Genomic DNA, 22811 nt, shown 5'->3' with positions numbered 1-22811 from the left:
CTCAGTTTGAGGAAGAGAGAGCCAGGACTTGATTTCTGCTAAGCAGGCTGTGAGGGATGTAGGTGGAAAACAAGAAGAGGGTTAGCCTGAGAGATAAAGCTGGGTGTCCTCCGCATAGCAGTGAAACTGTATGTTCTATTTGTGGAGAATATCACCAAGTGGAAGGAAATAGATGTTAAAAGCAGGGGGCCCAGGACTGAGCCCTGGGGTACACCCAAAGAAACTGTAAAATGCTGAGAAGTGAATGATTTAAGTTGAATGGATAATGATTTAAAACAGTTAAGTGGGGTATTGGTGATGCCAAGAGTGGATATAGTCTAGTGATGAGGGTGCTGTGACAAATAGTGTCAAAGGCCGCATTCAGGTCGAGGAGAATGAGAATAGATATTAGTCCAGAATCAGCTGCCATAAGAAGGTCATTGGTGATTTTAATCAGGGCAGTTTCCATGCTGTGGTTATAAACCGAATTCTGACTTGTGCAACTCTGATATGAATCTCTATGGTTTCAGCTATCATGATATGAGTGAATGAGCTATCATTCATTTTCTTTTCAGCTTATTCCTTTTATTAATCTGGGGCCACCACAGTGGAATGAACCGCCAACTTATCCAGCAAATGTTGAACGCAGCGGATGCCCTTCCAGCTGCAACCCATCACTGGGAAACACCTATACACTTTCATTTACACAAATTCACTACTGTTTTGTTTTTGGACCTGTGAAGGAAAGCGGAGCACCCGGAGGAAACCCACGCAAACACGGGGAGAACATGCAAACTCCACACAGAAATGCCAACTGACCCAGCCGAGGCTCAAAGCAGTGACCTTCTTGCTGTGAGGTGATTGTGCTGCGTGACTGTGATGCTCGCTATTATGAGATCACAGAAATTGTTAAGAAATAAACTAATTCAGTTAAACTTTCTCGCATGCACGCACGCAGACACACACACACACACACACACACACACACACACACACTCACTACTGTGCTCATCTTTTTTGTTTGATGGGAATGTTATACACTCTCAGAAATAAAGGTACGTGAGCTGTCACTGGAGTAGTACCTTTTCAAAAGGTTCACATTTGTACCTGATGGGTTCATATTGGTACCTCAAAAGTATATATTAGTGCCTACAAATTTTAGGAGGAACACTTTTGTACTTTTTAGGTGTTGAAAAGTACCCTTGAGGTATTAATATGGACCTTTTAGGAACAAAATTGTATCTTTTGAAAAAAATACCACCCCAGTGACAGATCTTATACCTTTATTTCTCAGTGTACATACAGACATACTACCTGGGGACTACAACACTGCTTTAATGAGTTCTGCTTTCATGTGTGACCTTTTAATTGAAAAAAAATAATAATAATGGCTTAATAAAATTTAATTAATATCCTAATATGTTAGTGAATTATCCGAATAATATTTACCTCCAACATCTCCAATGCCCCACACACAATATAATGAATGTAGTTAGAAACAAAAGAAACAGTGATATTATTAACAATTATGTTCTATTATCCTAAATTTGATCTTATGTTTATATGTAATTGTTTTAATACTATTAAGGGAATCACAGATAATATTATCAGCTTTACCAGCTTAGTTACAATTCATTTTCTGTAAATATATTTATCAGAGAGGACGCCGGCTGAAATATTTTCAGAGTCAAGATGAGTTTAGCTGTCTTTTTAAACCAGGGGTAAAATATAGCATAAACCAGAGGATTCAGACCTGAATTAGCATGTACATTCCACATTAAAACATTTATAGTTGTGGAGGAGCTTACAAGTAAAGTACAGATATAGTATGGGATATAGCAAAGCAGATAAACAGACACAATGATTCCTAAAGTCAGAGCAGCTTTACTCTCAGATTTCCTCTTCACTGAACCCTCCGTTTCACATTTAGCACCCTTCATCAGAGAGTTTATAACCTTCACTTGCTGATGAACAACATAGAAAATCCTCAAATATAAAGTGATCATTATGAGACAGGGAAAAATAAAACAAATGGACAAATCAATGATTGTCCAGCTAAAACTCATCATGATTAAACACTGTCCATAACACACATCTGTTTTTTGTGAAGAGTTTAAGTTTCTATTATTAATTACAAAGGCGATGTTATAAGCTGAGTAGCAAACCCAACTCAGACAGATGCTCTTTAACATGTTAGTGATGGTTATTTTCTGTGGGTACAGTAAAGGGTGACACACAGCCACATAACGATCAACAGCAATTAAAACTAAATAACTGAGAGATGCAGAGAAAATAAGCACAATTAATATTAAATACAGAAAACAAAAAGTTTCTCCAAAGTACCAACACCTCTCAATCAGCCTGATGGCCTCCACAGGCAACACAATAAGTCCAATAAGCAGATCATTTACAGCCAGAAAGAGAATAATCATGTTGGTTGGAGTGTGAAGCTTCTTGAAGTGTGAGATGGAGATGATCACCAGCAGGTTAAGAAACACAGTCCATGCTGACAGCAGTGAAAAGAACACATACATGATGATATATTCATGTCTATAGCGTCTCCCTTTGACACATGATGAGTTGATGTTAGGAAAGCAGTATTGAGTCTCCTGATGCTCTGTCTCGTAGGCCATGAGTGAGTCTCCTCCTGTTAGGAGTTTGTTCTGCTCTCCTTTCTGTCCTTTCGTTTATACTGTGTCTGCATCACTCACCGCCCAATCAAATGTTGAAGAAATAAAGAAATAAACAATAAGAAATCCTCCCAGTCTACTGTTTATAGTTGCTATAGTAATGCAAGCTTGTTTTGATCTTCAATACTTATTTTCTCTATTTTTAAAGCTAAATACTACATTTATTATTTATACATTTTTTGTTGTTTATTGGGTTATTTTAAAGGTGTAAAGACCTTTAAAACTGATGGGTTAAGCAGTGATACGCCATCCACATTATGTACTGCATTACTCTTAAAGCATACCAAAAGTATTATTAAACCTCCCTGTTCCGATCTTACCATCCACCCATTACCATTGCAGATCATTGCTATACAGGACAAGGAACAAGTTCCCATCTACATGTCAACAGATTTAGGTCAATTTGCAAACGTTTAATATCATTCCGGCCTTTTGCCCATACTGTATGATACAGGCATTGTAGGAGCTCTTATATTAACACTTTGGTTAGTGAGTTACACAGTGAAAAATCTCATACGATGCCCTTTGCAGAGCTGCATAGGTATGTTAAATGCACTGCAGTCACTGCTAAGTTGATTAACCCTGTTACAACTAAACCTGCTAATACTGTATCAACTAGATGACCAGTGGAGACACATTAACAGTTATTGCCTCAACTATTTAAAACCCATCATATTGCTCTGTTTATGTCTGTACTCAGTACTCAATGTGATAATGAAGGATATCATTAGCAGTCTCACAGCATTCTTCTGTGTTTTAGTATCATTTGTTCACAGCACCACATATACCCTCACTGGCCACTTAATTAGGTACAGATGAAATGATTTGAGCTTTATGACATGTTGCGTTATCCTGCTGGAAGTAGCCATCAGAAGATGTGTACATTGTGGTCATAAAAGAATGGACATGGTCAGCAACAATACTCAGGTTGGCTGTGTCGTTGACACAATGCTTAATTGGTACTAATGAGCCCAAAGTGTGCCAAGAAAATATCCCCTACACCATTACACCAACACCACCAGCCTGAACTGTCGATGCAAGGCAGGATAGATCCATGCCTTCACGTTGTTGACACCAGATATTAACCCTTCGATCAGCAGAAATGGAGTCATCAGACCAGGCAACTTTTTTCCAATCTTCTATTGTCCAGTTTTGGTGAGTCTGTGTGAATTGTAGCCTCAGTTTCCTGTTCTTAGCTGACAGGACTGGCACCTGGTGTGGTCTTCTGCTGTTGTAGCCCATCCACCTCAAGGTTGGATGTGTTGTGTGTTCAGAGATGCTCTTCTGCAGACCTCGGTTGTGACGACTGGTTATTTGAGGTGAGGCTGGTTTATACTTCTGTGTGAAGTGCACACATATGCTTTGGTGTAGCCTTCATGTGGTGGCATAGCCCTCGCTGTGGCTGATGCTGACATGCATCTACAAAAATGTAATGTCGCAATGACATGTAGTGCAAACTCTGGGATTGGTCGGCTTGGTAGATTTGATGAGTGTGGGTGGTGCTGAGAGCCGTGAGCCAGATGGATCAAATGTTTACAAGTGTTGAGTCCCATGAAGAAGCTCCAGATGCAGACTGTTGTTTTGCATTTACCTTATGATTGAAGTTGTTGCATGTCCGCTGGCTCACACCTCTGAATGAGTGAGTTTTAGCTACTTGTACATTTAAGGTACACAAAACACCTGCAAAGAAACTCGACACAAAGGAACATAAAAAATTACTGCCAGCTAGCATTTCGGAAGTGTAATTGCAGAGCAACACAAACAGCATACAGAAGTATAAATGCACGGCTACACTGTTCACTAAAGTGTACGATCACATCACTGTGATTATCAAGTTATAACACATCATCAACTACTCATATTTAAATCCCGCTGAGGCACAGAAAGATGTGCAGAGTGCTTGTCATAAATCACATTTTATCAGTGTTTTAAAACAAATATAATTTATTTTAGCTTTCAGACATTTAAATACACATAACTACTTGCAAAACTTACCATTTAAGGTTTATAAAATTATGGGGGTCTGATTATAATAATAATACATTTTTATAATAATAATACATTTTATTTAAAGGCGCTCAAGGGCACCGTACAACCAACAAGAGCAATAAAACAACAAGAGAAATAATAAAATATACACAATAATAGTGCAGAAAAAAATTAAGTGTTAAAAGCTTTCTTAAATAAGTGGGTTTTGAGTCTTGATTTGAATAGTGTGAGGGAGTCAATGTTTCTGATGGCAGGTGGTAACGAGTTCTAAAGCCGCAGAGCAGAGCGGCTGAATGCTCTTTTGCCCATAGTCGAAAGACAAAAAGAGGGAACAGACAAGTGGAGGGAGAAAGAAGATCGCAGGGTGCGAGAAGGAGCAGAAATGTGGATGAGGGCAGACAAATATGGAGGGGCGAGATTGTGGATGTTTGAATGCTACATCAAGATTTTAAAGTCAATTCGAAAATGAACTGGTAACCACTGAAGCTGCTGCAGGACAGGGGTGATGTGATGAGAAGAAGGAGTTCTGGTGATGATACGGGCAGCTGAGTTCTGGACCAACTGAAGCTTACAGAGGGATTTATGAGTGAGACCAAAGAGAATAGAGTTGCTGTAATCTAAACAAGATGTGACAAGGCTATGGACAAGAACAGCAGTGGTATGAGGGGTAAGAGAAGGGCGGAGACAGTGAATGTTGCGTAGGTTGAAGTAAGCAGACCGGGTGATGTTATTGATGTGAGAATCAAAAGATAGGGTGCTGTCAAGGATGACATCCAGACTCTTAACCTGTTTAGAGGGATAGATGGAACAATCGTCAATTGAAAGAGAAAAGCTGTCAGTTTTGGAGAGTGTTGATTTGGTACCAACAAGCAAAACCTCAGTTTTTGAACTACTCAGTTTGAGGAAGAGAGAGCCAGGACTTGATTTCTGCTAAGCAGGCTGTGAGGGATGTAGGTGGAAAACAAGAAGAGGGTTAGCCTGAGAGATAAAGCTGGGTGTCCTCCGCATAGCAGTGAAACTGTATGTTCTATTTGTGGAGAATATCACCAAGTGGAAGGAAATAGATGTTAAAAGCAGGGGGCCCAGGACTGAGCCCTGGGGTACACCCAAAGAAACTGTAAAATGCTGAGAAGTGAATGATTTAAGTTGAATGGATAATGATTTAAAACAGTTAAGTGGGGTATTGGTGATGCCAAGAGTGGATATAGTCTAGTGATGAGGGTGCTGTGACAAATAGTGTCAAAGGCCGCATTCAGGTCGAGGAGAATGAGAATAGATATTAGTCCAGAATCAGCTGCCATAAGAAGGTCATTGGTGATTTTAATCAGGGCAGTTTCCATGCTGTGGTTATAAACCGAATTCTGACTTGTGCAACTCTGATATGAATCTCTATGGTTTCAGCTATCATGATATGAGTGAATGAGCTATCATTCATTTTCTTTTCAGCTTATTCCTTTTATTAATCTGGGGCCACCACAGTGGAATGAACCGCCAACTTATCCAGCAAATGTTGAACGCAGCGGATGCCCTTCCAGCTGCAACCCATCACTGGGAAACACCTATACACTTTCATTTACACAAATTCACTACCGTCAATGTAGCTTACCCAATTCACCTACAACACAAGTTTTTGGACCTGTGAAGGAAAGCGGAGCACCCGGAGGAAACCCACGCAAACACGGGGAGAACATGCAAACTCCACACAGAAATGCCAACTGACCCAGCCGAGGCTCAAACCAGTGACCTTCTTGCTGTGAGGTGATTGTGCTGCGTGACTGTGATGCTCGCTATTATGAGATCACAGAAATTGTTAAGAAATAAACTAATTCAGTTAAACTTTCTCGCATGCACGCACGCAGACACACGCACGCAGACATACGCACACACACACACACACACACACACACACACACACACACACACACACACACACTCACTACTGTGCTCATCTTTTTTGTTTGATGGGAATGTTATACACTCTCAGAAATAAAGGTACGTGAGCTGTCACTGGAGTAGTACCTTTTCAAAAGGTTCACATTTGTACCTGATGGGTTCATATTGGTACCTCAAAAGTATATATTAGTGCCTACAAATTTTAGGAGAAACACTTTTGTACTTTTTAGGTGTTGAAAAGTACCCTTGAGGTATTAATATGGACCTTTTAGGAACAAAATTGTATCTTTTGAAAAAAATACCACCCCAGTGACAGATCTTATACCTTTATTTCTCAGTGTACATACAGACATACTACCTGGGGACTACAACACTGCTTTAATGAGTTCTGCTTTCATGTGTGACCTTTTAATTGGAAAAAAAATAATAATAATGGCTTAATAAAATTTAATTAATATCCTAATATGTTAGTGAATTATCTGAATAATATTTACCTCCAACATCTCCAATGCCCCACACACAATATAATGAATGTAGTTAGAAACAAAAGAAACAGTGATATTATTAACAATTATGTTCTATTATTCTAAATTTGATCTTATGTTTATATGTAATTGTTTTAATACTATTAAGGGAATCACAGATAATATTATCAGCTTTACCAGCTTAGTTACAATTCATTTTCTGTAAATATATTTATCAGTGAGGATGCCGGCTGAAATATTTTCAAAGTCAAGATGAGTTTAGCTGTCTTTTTAAACCAGGGGTAAAATATAGCGTAAACCAGAGGATTCAGACCTGAGTTAGCATGCACATTCCACATTAAAACATTTATAGTTGTGGAGGAGCTTACAAGTAAAGTACAGATATAGTATGGGATATAGCAAAGCAGATAAACAGACACAATGATTCCTAAAGTCAGAGCAGCTTTACTCTCAGATTTCCTCTTCACTGAACCCTCCGTTTCACATTTACCACCCTTCATCAGAGAGTTTATAACCTTCACTTGCTGATGAACAACATAGAAAATCCTCAAATATAAAGTGATCATTATGAGACAGGGAAAAATAAAACAAATTGACAAATCAATGACTGTCCAGCTAAAACTCATCATGATTAAACACTGTCCATAACACACATCTGTTTTTTGTGAAGAGTTTAAGTTTCTATTATTAATTACAAAGGCGATGTTATAAGCTGAGTAGCAAACCCAACTCAGACAGATGCTCTTTAACATGTTAGTGATGGTTATTTTCTGTGGGTACAGTAAAGGGTGACACACAGCCACATAACGATCAACAGCAATTAAAACTAAATAACTGAGAGATGCAGAGAAAATAAGCACAATTAATATTAAATACAGAAAACAAAAGGTTTCTCCAAAGTACCAACACCTCTCAATCAGCCTGATGGCCTCCACAGGCAACACAATAAGTCCAATAAGCAGATCATTTACAGCCAGAAAGAGAATAATCATGTTGGTTGGAGTGTGAAGCTTCTTGAAGTGAGAGATGGAGATGATCACCAGCAGGTTCAGAAACACAGTCCATGCTGACAGCAGTGAAAAGAACACATACATGATGATATATTCATGTCTATAGCGTCTCCCTTTGACACATGATGAGTTGATGTTAGGAAAGCAGTATTGAGTCTCCTGATCCTCTGTCTCATAGGCCATGAGTGAGTCTCCTCCTGTTAGGAGTTTGTTCTGCTCTCCTTTCTGTCCTCTCATTTATACAGTGTCTGCATCACTCATCGGCCCAATCAAATGTTGAAGAAATAAAGAAATAAACAATAAGAAATCCTCCCAGTCTACTGTTTATAGTTGCTATAGTAATGCAAGCTTGTTTTGATCTTCAATACTTATTTTCTCTATTTTTAAAGCTAAATACTACATTTATTATTTATACATTTTTTGTTGTTTTTTGGGTTATTTTAAAGGTGTAAAGACCTTTAAAACTGATGGGTTAAGCAGTGATACGCCATCCACATTATGTACTGCATTACTCTTAAAGCATACCAAAAGTATTATTAAACCTCCCTGTTCCGATCTTACCATCCACCCATTACCATTGCAGATCATTGTTACAGAACAAGGAACAAGTTCCCATCTACATGTCAACAGATTTAGGTCAATTTGCAAACGTTTAATATAATTCCGGCCTTTTGCCCATACTGTATGACAGGCATTGTGGAGCTCTTATATTAACCCTTTGGTTAGTGAGTTACACAGTAAAAAATCTCATACGATGCCCTTTGCAGAGCTGCATAGATATGTTAAATGCACTGCAGTCACTGCTAAGTTGATTAGCACTGTTACAACTAAACCTGGTAATGCTGTATCAACTAGATGACCAGTGGAGACACATTAACAGTTATTGCCTCAACTATTTTAAAAACCATCATATTGCCCTGTTCATGTCTGTATTCAGTACTCAATGTGATAATGAAGGATATCATTAGCAGTCTCACTGCATTTTTCTGTGTTTTAGTCTATCATTTGTTCACAGCACCACATATACCCTCACTGGCCACTTAATTAGGTACAGATGAAATGATTTGAGCTTTATGACATGGTGTGTTATACTGCTGAAAGTAGCCATCAGAAGATGTGTACATTGTGGTCATAAAGGAATGGACATGGTCAGCAACAATACTTAGGTTGGCTGTGTCGTTGACACGATGCTTAATTGGTACTAATGAGCCCAAAGTGTGCCAAGAAAATATCCCCTACACCATTACACCACCACCACCAGCCTGAACTGTCTATGCAAGACAGGATAGATCCATGACTTCACGTTGTTGACACCAGATATTAACCCTTCGATCAGCAGAAATGGAGTCATCAGACTAGGCAACTTTTTTCCAATCTTTTACTGTCCAGTTTTGGTGAGTCTGTGTGAATTGTAGCCTCAGTTTCCTGTTCTTAGCTGACAGGACTGGCACCTGGTGTGGTCTTCTGCTGTTGTAGCCCATCCACCTCAAGGTTGGATGTGTTGTGTGTTCAGAGATGCTCTTCTGCAGACCTTGTGACGACTGGTTATTTGAGTTGAGGCTGGTTTATACTTCTGTGTGAAGTGCACACATATGCTTTGGTGTAGCCTTCATGTGGTGGCATAGCCCTCGCTGTGGCTGATGCTGACATGCATCTACAAAAATGTAACGTCGCAATGACATGTAGTGCAAACTCTGGGATTGGTCGGCTTGGTAGATTTTGATGAGTGTGGGTGGTGCTGAGAGCCGTGAGCCAGATGGATCAAATGTTTACAAGTGTTGAGTCCCATGAAGGAACTCCAGATGGAGATTGTTGTTTTGTATTTACCTTATGATTGAAGTTGGTGCATGTCTGCTGGCTCCCGCCTCTGAATGAGTGAGTTTTAGCTACTTGTACATTTATGGTAAAACAAAACACCTGCGAATAAATTTGACACAGAGGAACATAAAAGCCTACTGCCAGCTAGCATTTCGGAAGTGTAATTGCAACACAAACAGCATACAGAAGTATAAATGCATGGCTACACACAAGGTGGGTGCTGTGGGTCACGCTGATCACTCGATGCAGAAGTATAACAGTCTTCCATTTCTGTTGTCGCCAAGTAATGAGTGCGAGCACTTACAGTATTTCACGCGTGCAATCAGTGTCCATGCATGCTAAAGTTGATTTCAAGCAGAATGTCTTTATTTTGTGCAGGTGAATAAAACAAAGCCTCAATCTTTGCTTCTCCTTTCTTCATTCTCATGTGAATATAACATTCGCTCCTTGTACACACAGCACATTTTCCCACACTAGCAAGCAAGTTACCCTTTAGCACCATCAAAAACCGTGTGCTTTCCCATTCCTGACGCTCTTCCGCGCTTTCACAGGCACCTTAGTTATACTTATCAGTTATCGACACCTAGTGGACAACAAAAATCACTACAACACAAAAAAGTGGCTCCTACAAGAAGTATAAACCAGCCTTTACTGTTGCCTTTCTGTCAGCTGGAACCAGTCTGGCCATTCTCCTCTGATCTTTGGCATCAACAAGGCATTTGCACCCACAGTACTGCCGCTCACTGGACATTTCCTCTTTTTCAGAATTTTTTTCTGTAAACCCTAGTGATGGGTGTGCATGAAAATTCCAGTAGATCAGCAGTTTCTGAAATACACCAGCCTGAAATGATCAGCCCTGGTTGGTCACTGAAGTGTAAGATCACACTGGTGTGATTATCACGTTATAACACACGTCGTCAACTGCTCAAATTAAAATCCCGCTGAGGCACAGAAAGATGTGCACAGTGCTTGTCATAAATCACATTTTATCAGTGTTTTCGAACAAATAAAATTTATTTTAGCTTTCAGACATTTTAATACACATAAATACTAACAAAACTTACCATTTAATGGTTAATAAAAATATTATGGGGGTGTGATTATAAGCCGAATTCTGACTTGTTCAACTCGGGTTTGAATCTGTATGGTTGCAGCTATCATGAAATTAATTAATTCATTCATTAATTCATTTTCTTTACAGCTCAGTCCCTTTATTAATCAAGGGTCACCACAGCGGAATAAATCGCCAACTTAACCCATCACAGGGAAACATCCATACACACTCATTCACACACATTCACTACTGTCAATTTAGCTTACCCAATTCACCAACAACACAAGTTTTTGGACCTGTAGGGGGAAAGTGAATTAGTAAATTTTCTGAATATTTTTTTATACCTCCAACATCTCCAATGCCCCACACACAATATGTTGAATGTAGAAGAAACCGTGATATCATTAACAATTATGTTTTATTATTCCTAATTTGATCTTATGTTTATATGTAATTGTTTTAATACTATTAAGAGAATCACAGATAATAAAATCCACCATTATGAGAGACAGATTTACCACTTTAGTTACAGTTCATTTTCTGTAAATATATTGATCAGAGAGGACGCCGGCTGAAATATTTTCAAAGTCAAGATGAGTTTAGCTGTCTTTTTAAACCAGGGGTAAAATATAGCGTAAACCAGAGGATTCAGACCTGAATTAGCATGAACAGTCCACATCAAAACAGTTATAGTTGTGGAGGAGCTTACAAGTAAAGTACAGATATAGTATGGGATATAGCAAAGCAGATAAACAGACACAATGATTCCTAAAGTCAGAGCAGCTTTACTCTCAGATTTCCTCTTCACTGAACCCTCCGTTTCACATTTACCACCCTTCATCAGAGAGTTTATAACCTTCACTTGCTGATGAACAACATAGAAGATCCTTGAATATAAAGTTATCATTATGACACAGGGAAAAATAAAACACATGGACAAATCAGTGACTGTCCAACTAAAAGTCATCATGATGAAGCACTGTCCATAACACACGTCTCTTCTGTGTGAAGAGTTTAAATATCCATTATTAAATGCAAAGGCAGTGTTATAAGCAGAGTAGCAAACCCAGCTCAGACAGATACTCATTAACATGTTAGTGATGGTTATTTTCTGTGGATACAGTAAAGGGTGACACACAGCCACATAACGATCAACAGCAATTAAAACTAAACAACTAAGAGTTGCTGAGAAAATAAGTCCAATTAATATTAAATACAGAACACAGAAAGTTTCTCCAAAGTACCAACACGTCTCAATCAGCCTGATGGCCTCTACAGGCATCAAAATAAGTCCAATAAGCAGATCATTTACAGCCAGAGAGAGAATAATCATGTTGGTTGGAGTGTGAAGCTTCTTGAAGTGAGAGATGGAGATGATCACCAGCAGGTTCAGAAACACAGTCCATGCTGACAGCAGTGAAAAAAACACATACATGATATTATATTCCTGAATGGAGCGTTTTTCTTTGACACATGATGAGTTGATGTCAGGAAAGCAGTATTGAGTCTCCTGATCCTCTGTCTCGTAGGCCATGAGTGAGTCTCCTCCTGTTAGGAGTTTGTTCTGCTCTCCTTTCTGTCCTTTTATATATACAGTGTCTGCATCACTCATCGCCCAATCAAATGTCAAATAAATAAAGAAATAAACAACAAGAAATCCTCCCAGTCTACTGTTTATAGTTGCTATAGTAATGCAAGCTTGTTTTGATCTTCAATACTTTTCTTCTCAGTTTTTTTAAAGCTAAATACTACGTTTATTATTTTATTTATTCTTTATTATTTCATCGGGTAATTTAAAGGTGTAAAGACTTTTGAACTGAAGGAGTAAACCGTGATACTCCACCCACATTATGTACTGCAATACTCTTTTTCCAATATTCTATTGTCCAATTTTGGTGAGCCTGTATGAACTGTAGCCTTAGACAGTGGGTTACATGTGGTCTGCGGTTGCGAGGCCGGTTGGATTTACTGCTGAGTTATGGTGGAGAAATTAACATTTAATTAAATGGACAACAACTCTGAAGGACATTCCTGCAGTCAGCATGCCAATTGCACACAAATAACCTGCAACATTTGTGTAATTGTGCTGTGATAAAACTGTAGATTATAGAGTGGCCTTCAACCCTTTTAGGTGTACAATCATACCTGTATGATCAGCTCTGGCTGGCCACTGAATTAGACGATCACACCAGTGTGATTATCACGTTAAAACACACGTCATCAACAGAAATATGTGCACATTGCTTGTCATAAATCACATTTTATCCGCGTGTTTTCGAAGAAATATAATTTATTTTAGCTTTCAAACAATTAAATACACATAACTACTTGCAAAACTTACCATTTAAGGATTGTAAAATACAGACGTACGTCTATGGAGATGGCAACACTAATTATTTTTCAATTTATCTGGACGATGTTCTTTATTCATGTAAGATAAACACTGTTTATGTTACTAGAATATCTTCACTATTCCTCTCCCAGATAGACAGTTACTCGTTTTCAGGTATTTCAGAAGGCAATTATGAATAGACAGTGTAAATCCACCAGCTATGATTTCTCCTACAGCGCAGACTAAACATGGCAGCATCCATTACTCGTCATTTAACAAATTAAGAGTTCAATTGCAAAAACCTCTAAATGCCGTCTGAAATTGTCTTAATAAATAAGCATTTTTTATCAGGCTCCTGTGTATAGGTTCAGTTATTTCACTTTTATGGCAAAGAATAAGTTCTTTTCATGGTCTTCAACGTGAAATAAGTCAACACAAACCAAGGAGGCTGAGAATGATGCTCGTTTTCTATGGACATTTCTGAAGGCATGAGGTTTTTGCATCTGAATTCTTTTAATAATATGATCATTTTTAAGCTGTTTAAAACTTGAAATTTATTTTCCTAATCATATATGAGAATCAGATTATCAGATATTCCACAGAATAATCAGAACATTTGTCAACACTAACAGAAAAGGGCAAAAATAAACAGTATATGAACGATATATAGATCATTGGGGTTGGTGGGTCATATGATAAACTTGACATGTTGCCATGGAAACTTTAGAATGAAAAACTCATGAATGCTGGTCAGCTTGATTATTCAAAACTCACATGTGGAAGGCTTCATTGTGGCCAGACTAAGGCACATCTGTGCAATAAAAATGTCGCTACTGTGAGGTGGATAGATTTGGAGGACAGGTGCTCACTAAAGCCGGACATATGCTATGCGGTTTATTTATTTATGTATTTGTTATCGTTTTATTTATAATTCTTTTTTTTTTTTGGGACGATCTGATTATGAGCCGAATTCTGACTTGTGAAACTCTGGTTTGAATCTGTATGGTTTCAGCTATCATGAGATTTATTCATTCATTCAGTTTCTTTTCTGATTAGTCCTTTTATTAATCTGGGGTCGCCTCAGTGGAATGAACCGCCAACTTATCCAGCATATGTTGAACGCAGCGGATGCCCTTCCAGCTCAACCCATCACTGGGAAACACCTATACACTCTCATTCACACACATACACTACTGTCAATGTAGCTTACCCAATTCACCTACAACACAAGTTTTTGGACCTGGGGGGGAAAGCGGAGCACCCGGAGGGAACCCACGCAAACATGAGGAGAAAATGCAAACTCCACACAGAAATGCCAACTGACCCACCCGAGGTTCAAACCAGTGACCTTCTTGCTGTGAGGTGATTGTGCTGCGTGACTGTGACGCCCGCTATTATGAGATCAGAGTTAAATAAGTAGTAAACTAATTCAGTTAAACTCTCTCGCATGCACGCACACACGCAGACACATACTCACACACACACACACGCACGCACGCACTCACTACTGTGCTTATCTTTTTTGTTTGATGGGAATGTTATACACTCTCAGAAATAAAGGTACGTGAGCTGTCACTGGAGTAGTACCTTTTCAAAAGGTTCCCATTTGTACCTGAAGGGTTCATTTTGGTACCTCAAAAATATATATTTGTGCCTACAAATTTTTGTACTTTTTAGGTGCTTATATTTGCCCTTGAGGTATTAATATGGAACTTTTAGGAACAAAATTGTATATTTTGAAAAAAATACCACCCCAGTGACAGATCTTATACCTTTATTTCTCAGTGTACATTCAGACATAAAAACTGGGGACTACAACACTGCTTCATTGAGTTCTGCTTTCATGTGTGACCTTTTAATTGGAAAAAAAACCAACAACATAATTTACAATCTTAATTTGATCTTATGTTTTTATGTAATTGTTTTAATACTATTAAAAGAATCACAGATAATAAAATCTGCCATTATAAGAAACTAGCTTAGTTACAATTCATTTTCTGTAAATATATTTATCAGTGAGGATGCCGGCTGAAATATTTTCAGAGTTAAGATGAGTTTAGCTGTCTTTTTAAACCAGGGGTAAAATATAGCATAAACCAGAGGATTCATACCTGAATTAGCATGCACATTCCACATCAAAACAGTTATAGTTGTGGAGGAGCTTACAAGTAAAGTACAGATATAGTATGGGATATAGCAAAGCAGATAAACAGACACAATGATTCCTAAAGTCAGAGCAGCTTTACTCTCAGATTTCCTCTTCACTGAACCCTCCGTTTCACATTTACCACCCTTCATCAGAGAGTTTATAACCTTCACTTGCTGATGAACGACATAGAAAATCCTCAAATATAAAGTGATCATTATGAGACAGGGAAAAATAAAACAAATGGACAAATCAATGACTGTCCAGCTAAAACTCATCATGATTAAACACTGTCCATAACACACATCTGTTCTGCGTGAAGAGTTTAAATATCCATTATTAATTACATAGGCGATGTTATAAGCTGAGTAGCAAACCCAACTCAGACAGATGCTCATTAAAATGTTAGTGATGGTTATTTTCTGTGGGTATAGTAAAGGGTGACACACAGCCACATAACGATCAACAGCAATTAAAACTAAATAACTGAGAGATGCAGAGAAAATAAGCACAATTGAAATTAAATACAGAACACAGAAAGTGTCTCCAAAGTACCAACACGTCTCAATCAGCCTGATGGCCTCTACAGGCATCACAATAAGGCCAATAAGCAGATCATTTACAGCCAGAGAGAGAATAATCATGTTGGTTGGAGTGTGAAGCTTCTAGAAGTGAGAGATGGAGATGATCACCAGCAGGTTCAGAAACACAGTCCATGCTGACAGCAGTGAAATAAACACATACATGATATTGTATTCCTGAATGGAGCGTTTTCCTTTGACACATGATGAGTTGATGTTAGGAAAGCAGTATTGAGTCTCCTGATCCTCTGTCTCATAGGCCATGAGTGAGTCTCCTCCTGTTAGGAGTTTGTTCTGCTCTCCTTTCTGTCCTTTCATTTATACAGTGTCTGCATCAGATTGAAAAAAAAAATCCCCCCAGTCTATTGTTTATAGTTGCTATAGTAATGCAAGCTTGTTTTGATCTTGAGTTGTTTTACTTCTCTATTTTTAAAGCTACATACTACATTTATTGTTTATTCATTAAAGGAAAAAGGGTTAATCAGTGATACGCCATCCACATTACATACTGCAATACTCTTGTAGAATACTAAAGTATTCTTAAACTTCCCTACCGTAGCCGTTGCAGATCCGGACAAAGAGCAAGGCCCCATCCACATGTCAGCAAATTTAGATCAATCTGCGAAAGTTTAACACCATTTTCGTCCACATGGGACATGCATTCTAGAAAGTGAGTTTTGGTTTTACACAGAAAAATACTCAGCCACCCAGTTTAAACATACAAGGATCTAACAAGCATGATATGCCACCCACATTATTACAATAGTCTTAACACCAGGCAAACAACGAGTGCCGACGAAAACAAATTGTGTTGTCGTTACGCATCGATTCAGGTGTGTTTCCTTCTGGATCAAAAAGATGCACAAGAACACAAAAATCGATTGAAACAAGAGAGTACATTATGCATCTGGTTGGAAGGAGACTGTGGGTAGCACTAGCATCTGTTTTCTTGGTCACAACTGTAAACTGGAACTTCCAATGCACACATGCAAAGCCCAAACAAAGCAATGTTTAGTGCTATTATCACAGTAATTGTCACTCACCACTGAAGGATTCACTCCTGCAAATATATCTGATAATCTAATAATCCATATTATTTGCAAACATTTAAGAAATGTTTTAAAGTGTCTTCCTTCTTTACTTGAAATATTTACATTTTAAGTTACGTGACTTCACTACATAACACTCAAACTCTGATTTATTACCAAATAACCAGAGTGCTCTCTTCAGTTGATGCAGTCTCTACATGAGCTCTACATTGGGCCAATGAGCTCAGACATTAATCTAACGAGAGGTGACATGTGGAACACACCAAACCAAATAGCCAGACTGACGTTAACTGATGAAGCCCATTGGTTTATCACAGCTTTTAAAATGCACCAAGGTGCTTTTAAGCCCCTACCCCAGTCCTACCAGCCGCCCACCACCCTTGCAGATCATTGTTACAGGATAAAGAGCAAGACCTCATCCACATGTCACCAGATTTAGGTCAGTCTGCAAAAGTAAAAAGAAACTATTACAAGTAAACCAGGTACTTCTGTATCGGCTAGATCAGTGGTCTTTAACCTGCAGACCAGTAAACGCTTGACAATTTTACTGCAGACCGGGGTGTTTCCTAGATTGTAGGTTGCTAGGCAACCATCAATCGTTTTCTCAGAGGATGACAAGCTGGCAAAACGTTGCTGTAACTCTGATACAAGTTTTACTTAGGGTGAAAGTTACAAAGCACTGCAGTGTTTGTGTGTTCTGTGTTTATCTGGGATAATTAGTCTACTGAAATATGTATATTCCATACAAGCTGAAGCTGATCGGCCAGTTCTTGTCATGTGACTCAAAGTGCGCTCACAGGATTTATTCAGCTGTGTGCATCTAGAAGCATGTCACGGGGCACACCTCCATTGGAACTTGTGCAAACTCTAAAAAAGACGCGATATGTGAACGGCAATCTTAATTTTTGACCTCCATCAGTTGATCTTGCACAGACAAGGTGGATTCACCTGATTTGTTGACAAATGGGTTGCGGATCCATTTCTTGGCAGTTTGTGTGTCCTTCACTGGGTTTTTTCCCCTTAGCAAAAAAACTTTTCAAAAACGTCCGTTTCTTACTCTTTTTGCTGCTTGTGGTTTAAATTTGTGCGCTCAAGTGACCGAGATGTACAGAGCATCCGAGAAGTATGCATAGCGCTTCACTTTTATCCACATTTTTTTTACGTTACAGTCTAATTCCAAAATGGATTAAATTCATTTATTTCCTCAAGATTCTACACATAAAACCCCATAATGACAATGTGAAAAAAGTACATGTACATCACTGTTCACAGCCTTTGCTTTGAAGCTCTAAATTGAGCTCAGGTACATTCTGTTTCCACTGATCATTCTTGAGATGTTTCAGCAGCTTCACAAAGACTGCGCACGTTTAGCTTTGCACTCTTTTTGCATGCAAATGTGACAGGATACAGGTTAATCTCCACTGCTGTATGGACATCTGTTATGTTAATGTACAAAATAAACCAGATTTAATGTCCACAATTGGGATTGAAGCGTCCTCTTTTATAATTGTTCTGACACACAGCTGTGCTGATGGAGTAAAGCTGAAGTAAATTGCTCTACTTCATTACACACATGCACTGTTTTAAAACGTTTTAAATTTGTAAAACTCACTCTTGATCACATTTGATGATGATTGATGATCCTAGCAAACTGAACAGACTATTTATTCCCTGTTGCTTAGCGCACATCCTGTCTTGTTGATATGATTATACACGTGACTACCGGGACATGTTAATACGCAGCTGTCAGTCAATTTGGTGGGCGGGGGGACTGCTCTCCTACGTCAAGTTGCGGTCGGTCTGAAAACCGCTCCAATTGATCCACCGTTTTTATATTGTTAAATTGAAAAAAAAGGACTGGGTGTGTTTATATCACCTCAAGATGACGGTCTATACACTGTACCTACACATATATATGTCTAAACAGCTTGAAAAGTAGATTTTTCACCATAGGTGCCCTTTAAATGTACAATGTGAGCATTTAATCAACTGCTGAGCAATCAGATCATATAATGTGAGCACATGAATTGTGAGCTTTGGCCTAATATCGTATGCGATCTTCTTGCTCTTTTTGACTTGGTACCTTGCTGAAACCGCAAAGAAGTTGCATAATGTATTTATGGCTAATTTAGACAAATGTGCAAACATTATTTGAGAGAAATAGGCCATTTGTGTACATAGATCTATTTTGTATATAGTTCAGAGCATCACAAATTGGAGCAAAAACAAAAATGTTGTTCATATTTTTGTTCAGTGTATATAGGTTTATGTATCAATCTATTTATTTATCTATTTATATTTCTGTCTGTCCGTCCATCCATCCATCCATCCATCAATCCATCCATCTATCTATCTTTATAGACGGATGAATATAATTTGTTGTATTGTTGTACTGTGGGCTTGTAAAATGGCAGTGTTGGTACAGCAGGCCTCTCTCCAGGCAGTCACATGGGTTGGTCTGTCTTTGTTTACTCTTACTGATCAGTGAAAACATCAATGATGTAACAACTCTGAGGACCAACTATAACATTTTTTATTCATGTGTAATTGATATTGCTGATATTCTAGATTTGCCACTGAACCATTCATTAAATGTGTGAAATATTACACACACACAGACTGAGAACCGTAACACAGCTTTAATGAGTTCTGCTTTCATGTGTGACCTGTTGATTGAAAAAGAATTAACACAATGGCTTGATCACAAATAAATGAACATCCTAAAACATCAATGACTTGCTTTTTTATATGAACATTATTTACCTCCAACATCTCCAATGCCCCACATGAACACACAATATAATGAATGTAGATGTTAGAAACTAAAGAAATAATGATATCTTTACCAATTCTGTTTCATTATTCTGAAAAGTGATCTTATGCTCACTTGTAGTTGTTCTGGTAAGTGATATTAAAAGAATCACACACAATAATATCTACCATTATGAGAGACAGCTTTAAAACATTAGTCACAATTCATTTTCTGTGAAAATATTGACCAGAGAGGATGCTGGCTGAAATATTTTTAGAGTTAAGATGAGTTTAGCTGTCTTTTTAAACCAGGGGTAAAATAATGCATAAACCAGAGGATTCAGACCTGAGTTTGCATACATGGTCCATGTCAAAACATTTAAAGCTGTCGAAGAGATTATGACTAGAGAACAGATATAGTAAGGGATATAGCAAAGCAGATAAATGGTCACAATGATTCCTAAAGTCAGAGCAGCTTTTCTCTCAGATTTCCTCTTCACTGAACCCTTCATTACACATTTATCACGCTTCATCAAAGAGTTTATAACCTTCACTTGCTGATGTACAGCAAAGAAAATCCTTGAATATAAAGTGATCATTATGAGACAGGGAAAAATAAAACACATGGACAAATCAGTTAGTATCCAACTAAAACTCACCATGACTGGACACTCTCCATTACACATGTCTGTTCTGTTTGAAGTGTCAAAATATCCATTATTAATTATAAGGGCAGTGTTATAAGCGGAGTAATAAAGCCAGCTCAGACAGATGCTCATTAACATTTTAGCCATGGTTATTTTCTGTGGGTACAGCAAAGGGTGACACACAGCCACATAACGATCAACAGCAATTAAAACCAAATTACTAAGAGAGGCAGAAAAAATCACCCCAATTATTATTATAAAGAGTCCACAGAAAGTGTCTCCAAAGTACCAACACCTCTCAATCAACTTGATGGCCTTCACAGGTATCACAATAAGTCCAACAAACATATCAGTTACAGCCAGAGAGAGAATAATCATGTTGGTTGGAGTGTGAAGCTTCTTGAAGTGAGAGATGGAGATGATCACCAGCAGGTTCAGAAACACAGTCCATGCTGACAGCAGTGAAAAGAACACATACATGATATTGTATTCATGACTGGAGCGCTTCTCCTTGACACATGATGAGTTGATGTTAGGAAAGCAGTATTGAGTCTCCTGATCCTCTGTCTCGTAGGCCATGAGTGAGTCTCCTCCTGTTAAAAGTTTGTTCTGTTCTCCTTTCTGTCTTTTCATTTATACAGTGTCTGGATCAGATTGATCCGCCCAATTGGAAGTTAAAAAAAAAAAAAAAATAGAAAATGTAAATCCCCCCAGTCTATTGTTTATAGTTGCTATAGTAATGCAAGCTTGTTTTAATCTTGAGTTGTTTTTCTTCTCTATTTTTAAAGCTAAATACTACATTTATTGTTTTATCTATTAAAGGATAAAGTGGTTAAAAGTGATACGCCATCCACATTACTTACCGCAATACCCTTTTAGCATACTAAATGGAACATGCATTGTGGGAGCAAGTTTTGTTTTTACACAGTAAAATACTCAGCCACCAAGTTTAAACATACAAGGATCTAACAAGCATGAAATGCCACCCACATTATTACAATGCTCTTAAGGTCGCTACACACCAGGCCGATGGCAAACAACGAGTGCTGACTAAAACAAGATGCAATATGCGAACGGCACCTAAGAGGCCACAGTAATTTGCGACCTCCATCAGTTGATCTTCTTGCACAGACATGGTGGATTCACCTGATTTGCTGACAAATGGGTTGCGGATCCATTCCTTGGCAGTTTGTATGTCCTTCACTGGGTTTTTTTCCCTTAGCAAAGAAACTTTCCAAAGACGTCCGTTTCTTACTTATTTTGCTGCTTGTGGTTTAAATATGGTCGCTTAAGTGACAGAGATGTACAGAACATCCAAAAAGTATTCATAGCACTTCATTTTTCCACATTTGTTTACGTTACAGTCTAATTCCAAAATTGATTAAATTCATTTTTTCCTCAAAATTCTACGCACAAAACCCCATTATAAAGTTTTTTTTTTAATTGTTGCAAATTAAAAATAAAAACCTAAAAAAGTACATGTACATCAGTGCTCACAGCCTTTGCCGTGAAGCTCTAAATTTAGCTCAGGTACATTCTGTTTCCACTGATCATTCTTGAGATGTTTCAGCAGCTTCATTGGAGTTCACCTGTGCTAAATTCAGTTGATTGGACATGATTTGAAAAGGCATACACCTGTCTATATAAGGTCCCAGGGTTGACAGTGCATGTCAAAGCACAAACTCAGCATGAAGACAAAGGAATTGTCTGTAGACCTGTGAGGTCTCAAGGCACAAAGCTGGGGAAGGTTACAGAAACATTTCTGCTGCTCTGAAAGTTTTAATGAGTACAGTGGCCTCCATCTTCTGTGGAAGACGTTTGGAACTACCAGGACTCTTTCTAGAGCTGGCCGGCCATCTATGGCAAGTGATTGGGGGAAAAAGGCCTTGGTCAGGAAGGTGATCAATAACCCGATGGTCAGTCTGTCTGAGCTCCAGCGTTCTTCTGTGAAGAGAGGAGAGCCTTACAGAAGGTCAACCATCTGTGCAGCAATCCACCAATCAGACCTGTATGGTAGAGTGGCCAGACTGAAGTCAATCCCCGCCTGGAATTTGCCAAAAGACATCCGAAGGACTCTCAGACCATAAGAAATAAAATTCTTTAGTCCGATGTGACTAAAATTGAGCTCTTTGTAGTGAATGCCAGGTGTTACAATTGGAGAAAACCAGACATCGCTCATCACTAGGCTAAAACCATCGCTACAGCGATGCATGGTGGTGGCAGCATCATGCTGTGGGGATGTTTTTCAGCAGCAGGAACTGGAAGACTAGTCAGGATAGAGGGAAAGATGAATGCAGCAATGTAGAGAGACATCCTGAATGAAGACCTGCTTCAGAGTGCTCTTGACCTATCAACTCTCGACCTCAGACTAGGGCGACGATTCATCT

General features: G+C 38.5%; 4 protein-coding genes and 1 pseudogene across 5 annotated transcripts; all 5 read right to left on the bottom strand.

The window, feature by feature from the left end:
- Positions 1–1604: 1604 nt before the first annotated feature.
- On the bottom strand, positions 1605–2641 carry si:ch211-238p8.35. The gene has a single exon (XM_087271531.1). It carries the CDS (start codon positions 2610–2612, stop codon positions 1605–1607), a length of 1008 nt encoding a protein of 335 aa, XP_087127657.1. The 5' UTR covers positions 2613–2641.
- A 4580-nt stretch (positions 2642–7221) lies between these two features.
- taar19s (trace amine associated receptor 19s) lies at positions 7222–8283 on the bottom strand. Its single transcript, XM_087271458.1, has one exon. The coding sequence runs from the start codon at positions 8281–8283 to the stop codon at positions 7222–7224; it is 1062 nt and encodes a 353-aa protein (XP_087127584.1).
- taar19t (trace amine associated receptor 19t) lies at positions 8101–12481 on the bottom strand. Its single transcript, XM_087271442.1, has one exon. It carries the CDS (start codon positions 12450–12452, stop codon positions 11445–11447), a length of 1008 nt encoding a protein of 335 aa, XP_087127568.1. The 5' UTR covers positions 12453–12481; the 3' UTR covers positions 8101–11444.
- A 2574-nt stretch (positions 12482–15055) lies between these two features.
- On the bottom strand, positions 15056–16295 carry LOC108191512 (trace amine-associated receptor 13c-like; annotated as a pseudogene). The gene has a single exon (XR_015501548.1). The product of XR_015501548.1 is annotated as a trace amine-associated receptor 13c-like (transcript).
- Positions 16296–19995: 3700 nt separating this feature from the next.
- si:ch211-238p8.31 lies at positions 19996–21121 on the bottom strand. The gene has a single exon (XM_087271459.1). The coding sequence runs from the start codon at positions 21055–21057 to the stop codon at positions 19996–19998; it is 1062 nt and encodes a 353-aa protein (XP_087127585.1). The 5' UTR covers positions 21058–21121.
- Between the last annotated feature and the right edge of the window lie 1690 nt (positions 21122–22811).

This window comes from Danio rerio, chromosome 10 (genome assembly GCF_052040795.2).
Source record: "Danio rerio strain M-AB ecotype USA chromosome 10, GRCz13ab, whole genome shotgun sequence".
In the NCBI taxonomy this organism is placed as follows: Eukaryota; Metazoa; Chordata; class Actinopteri; order Cypriniformes; family Danionidae; genus Danio; species Danio rerio.
Note: the sequence above shows the minus strand (reverse complement) of the source record. Positions and strands in the feature narration are given on the sequence as shown.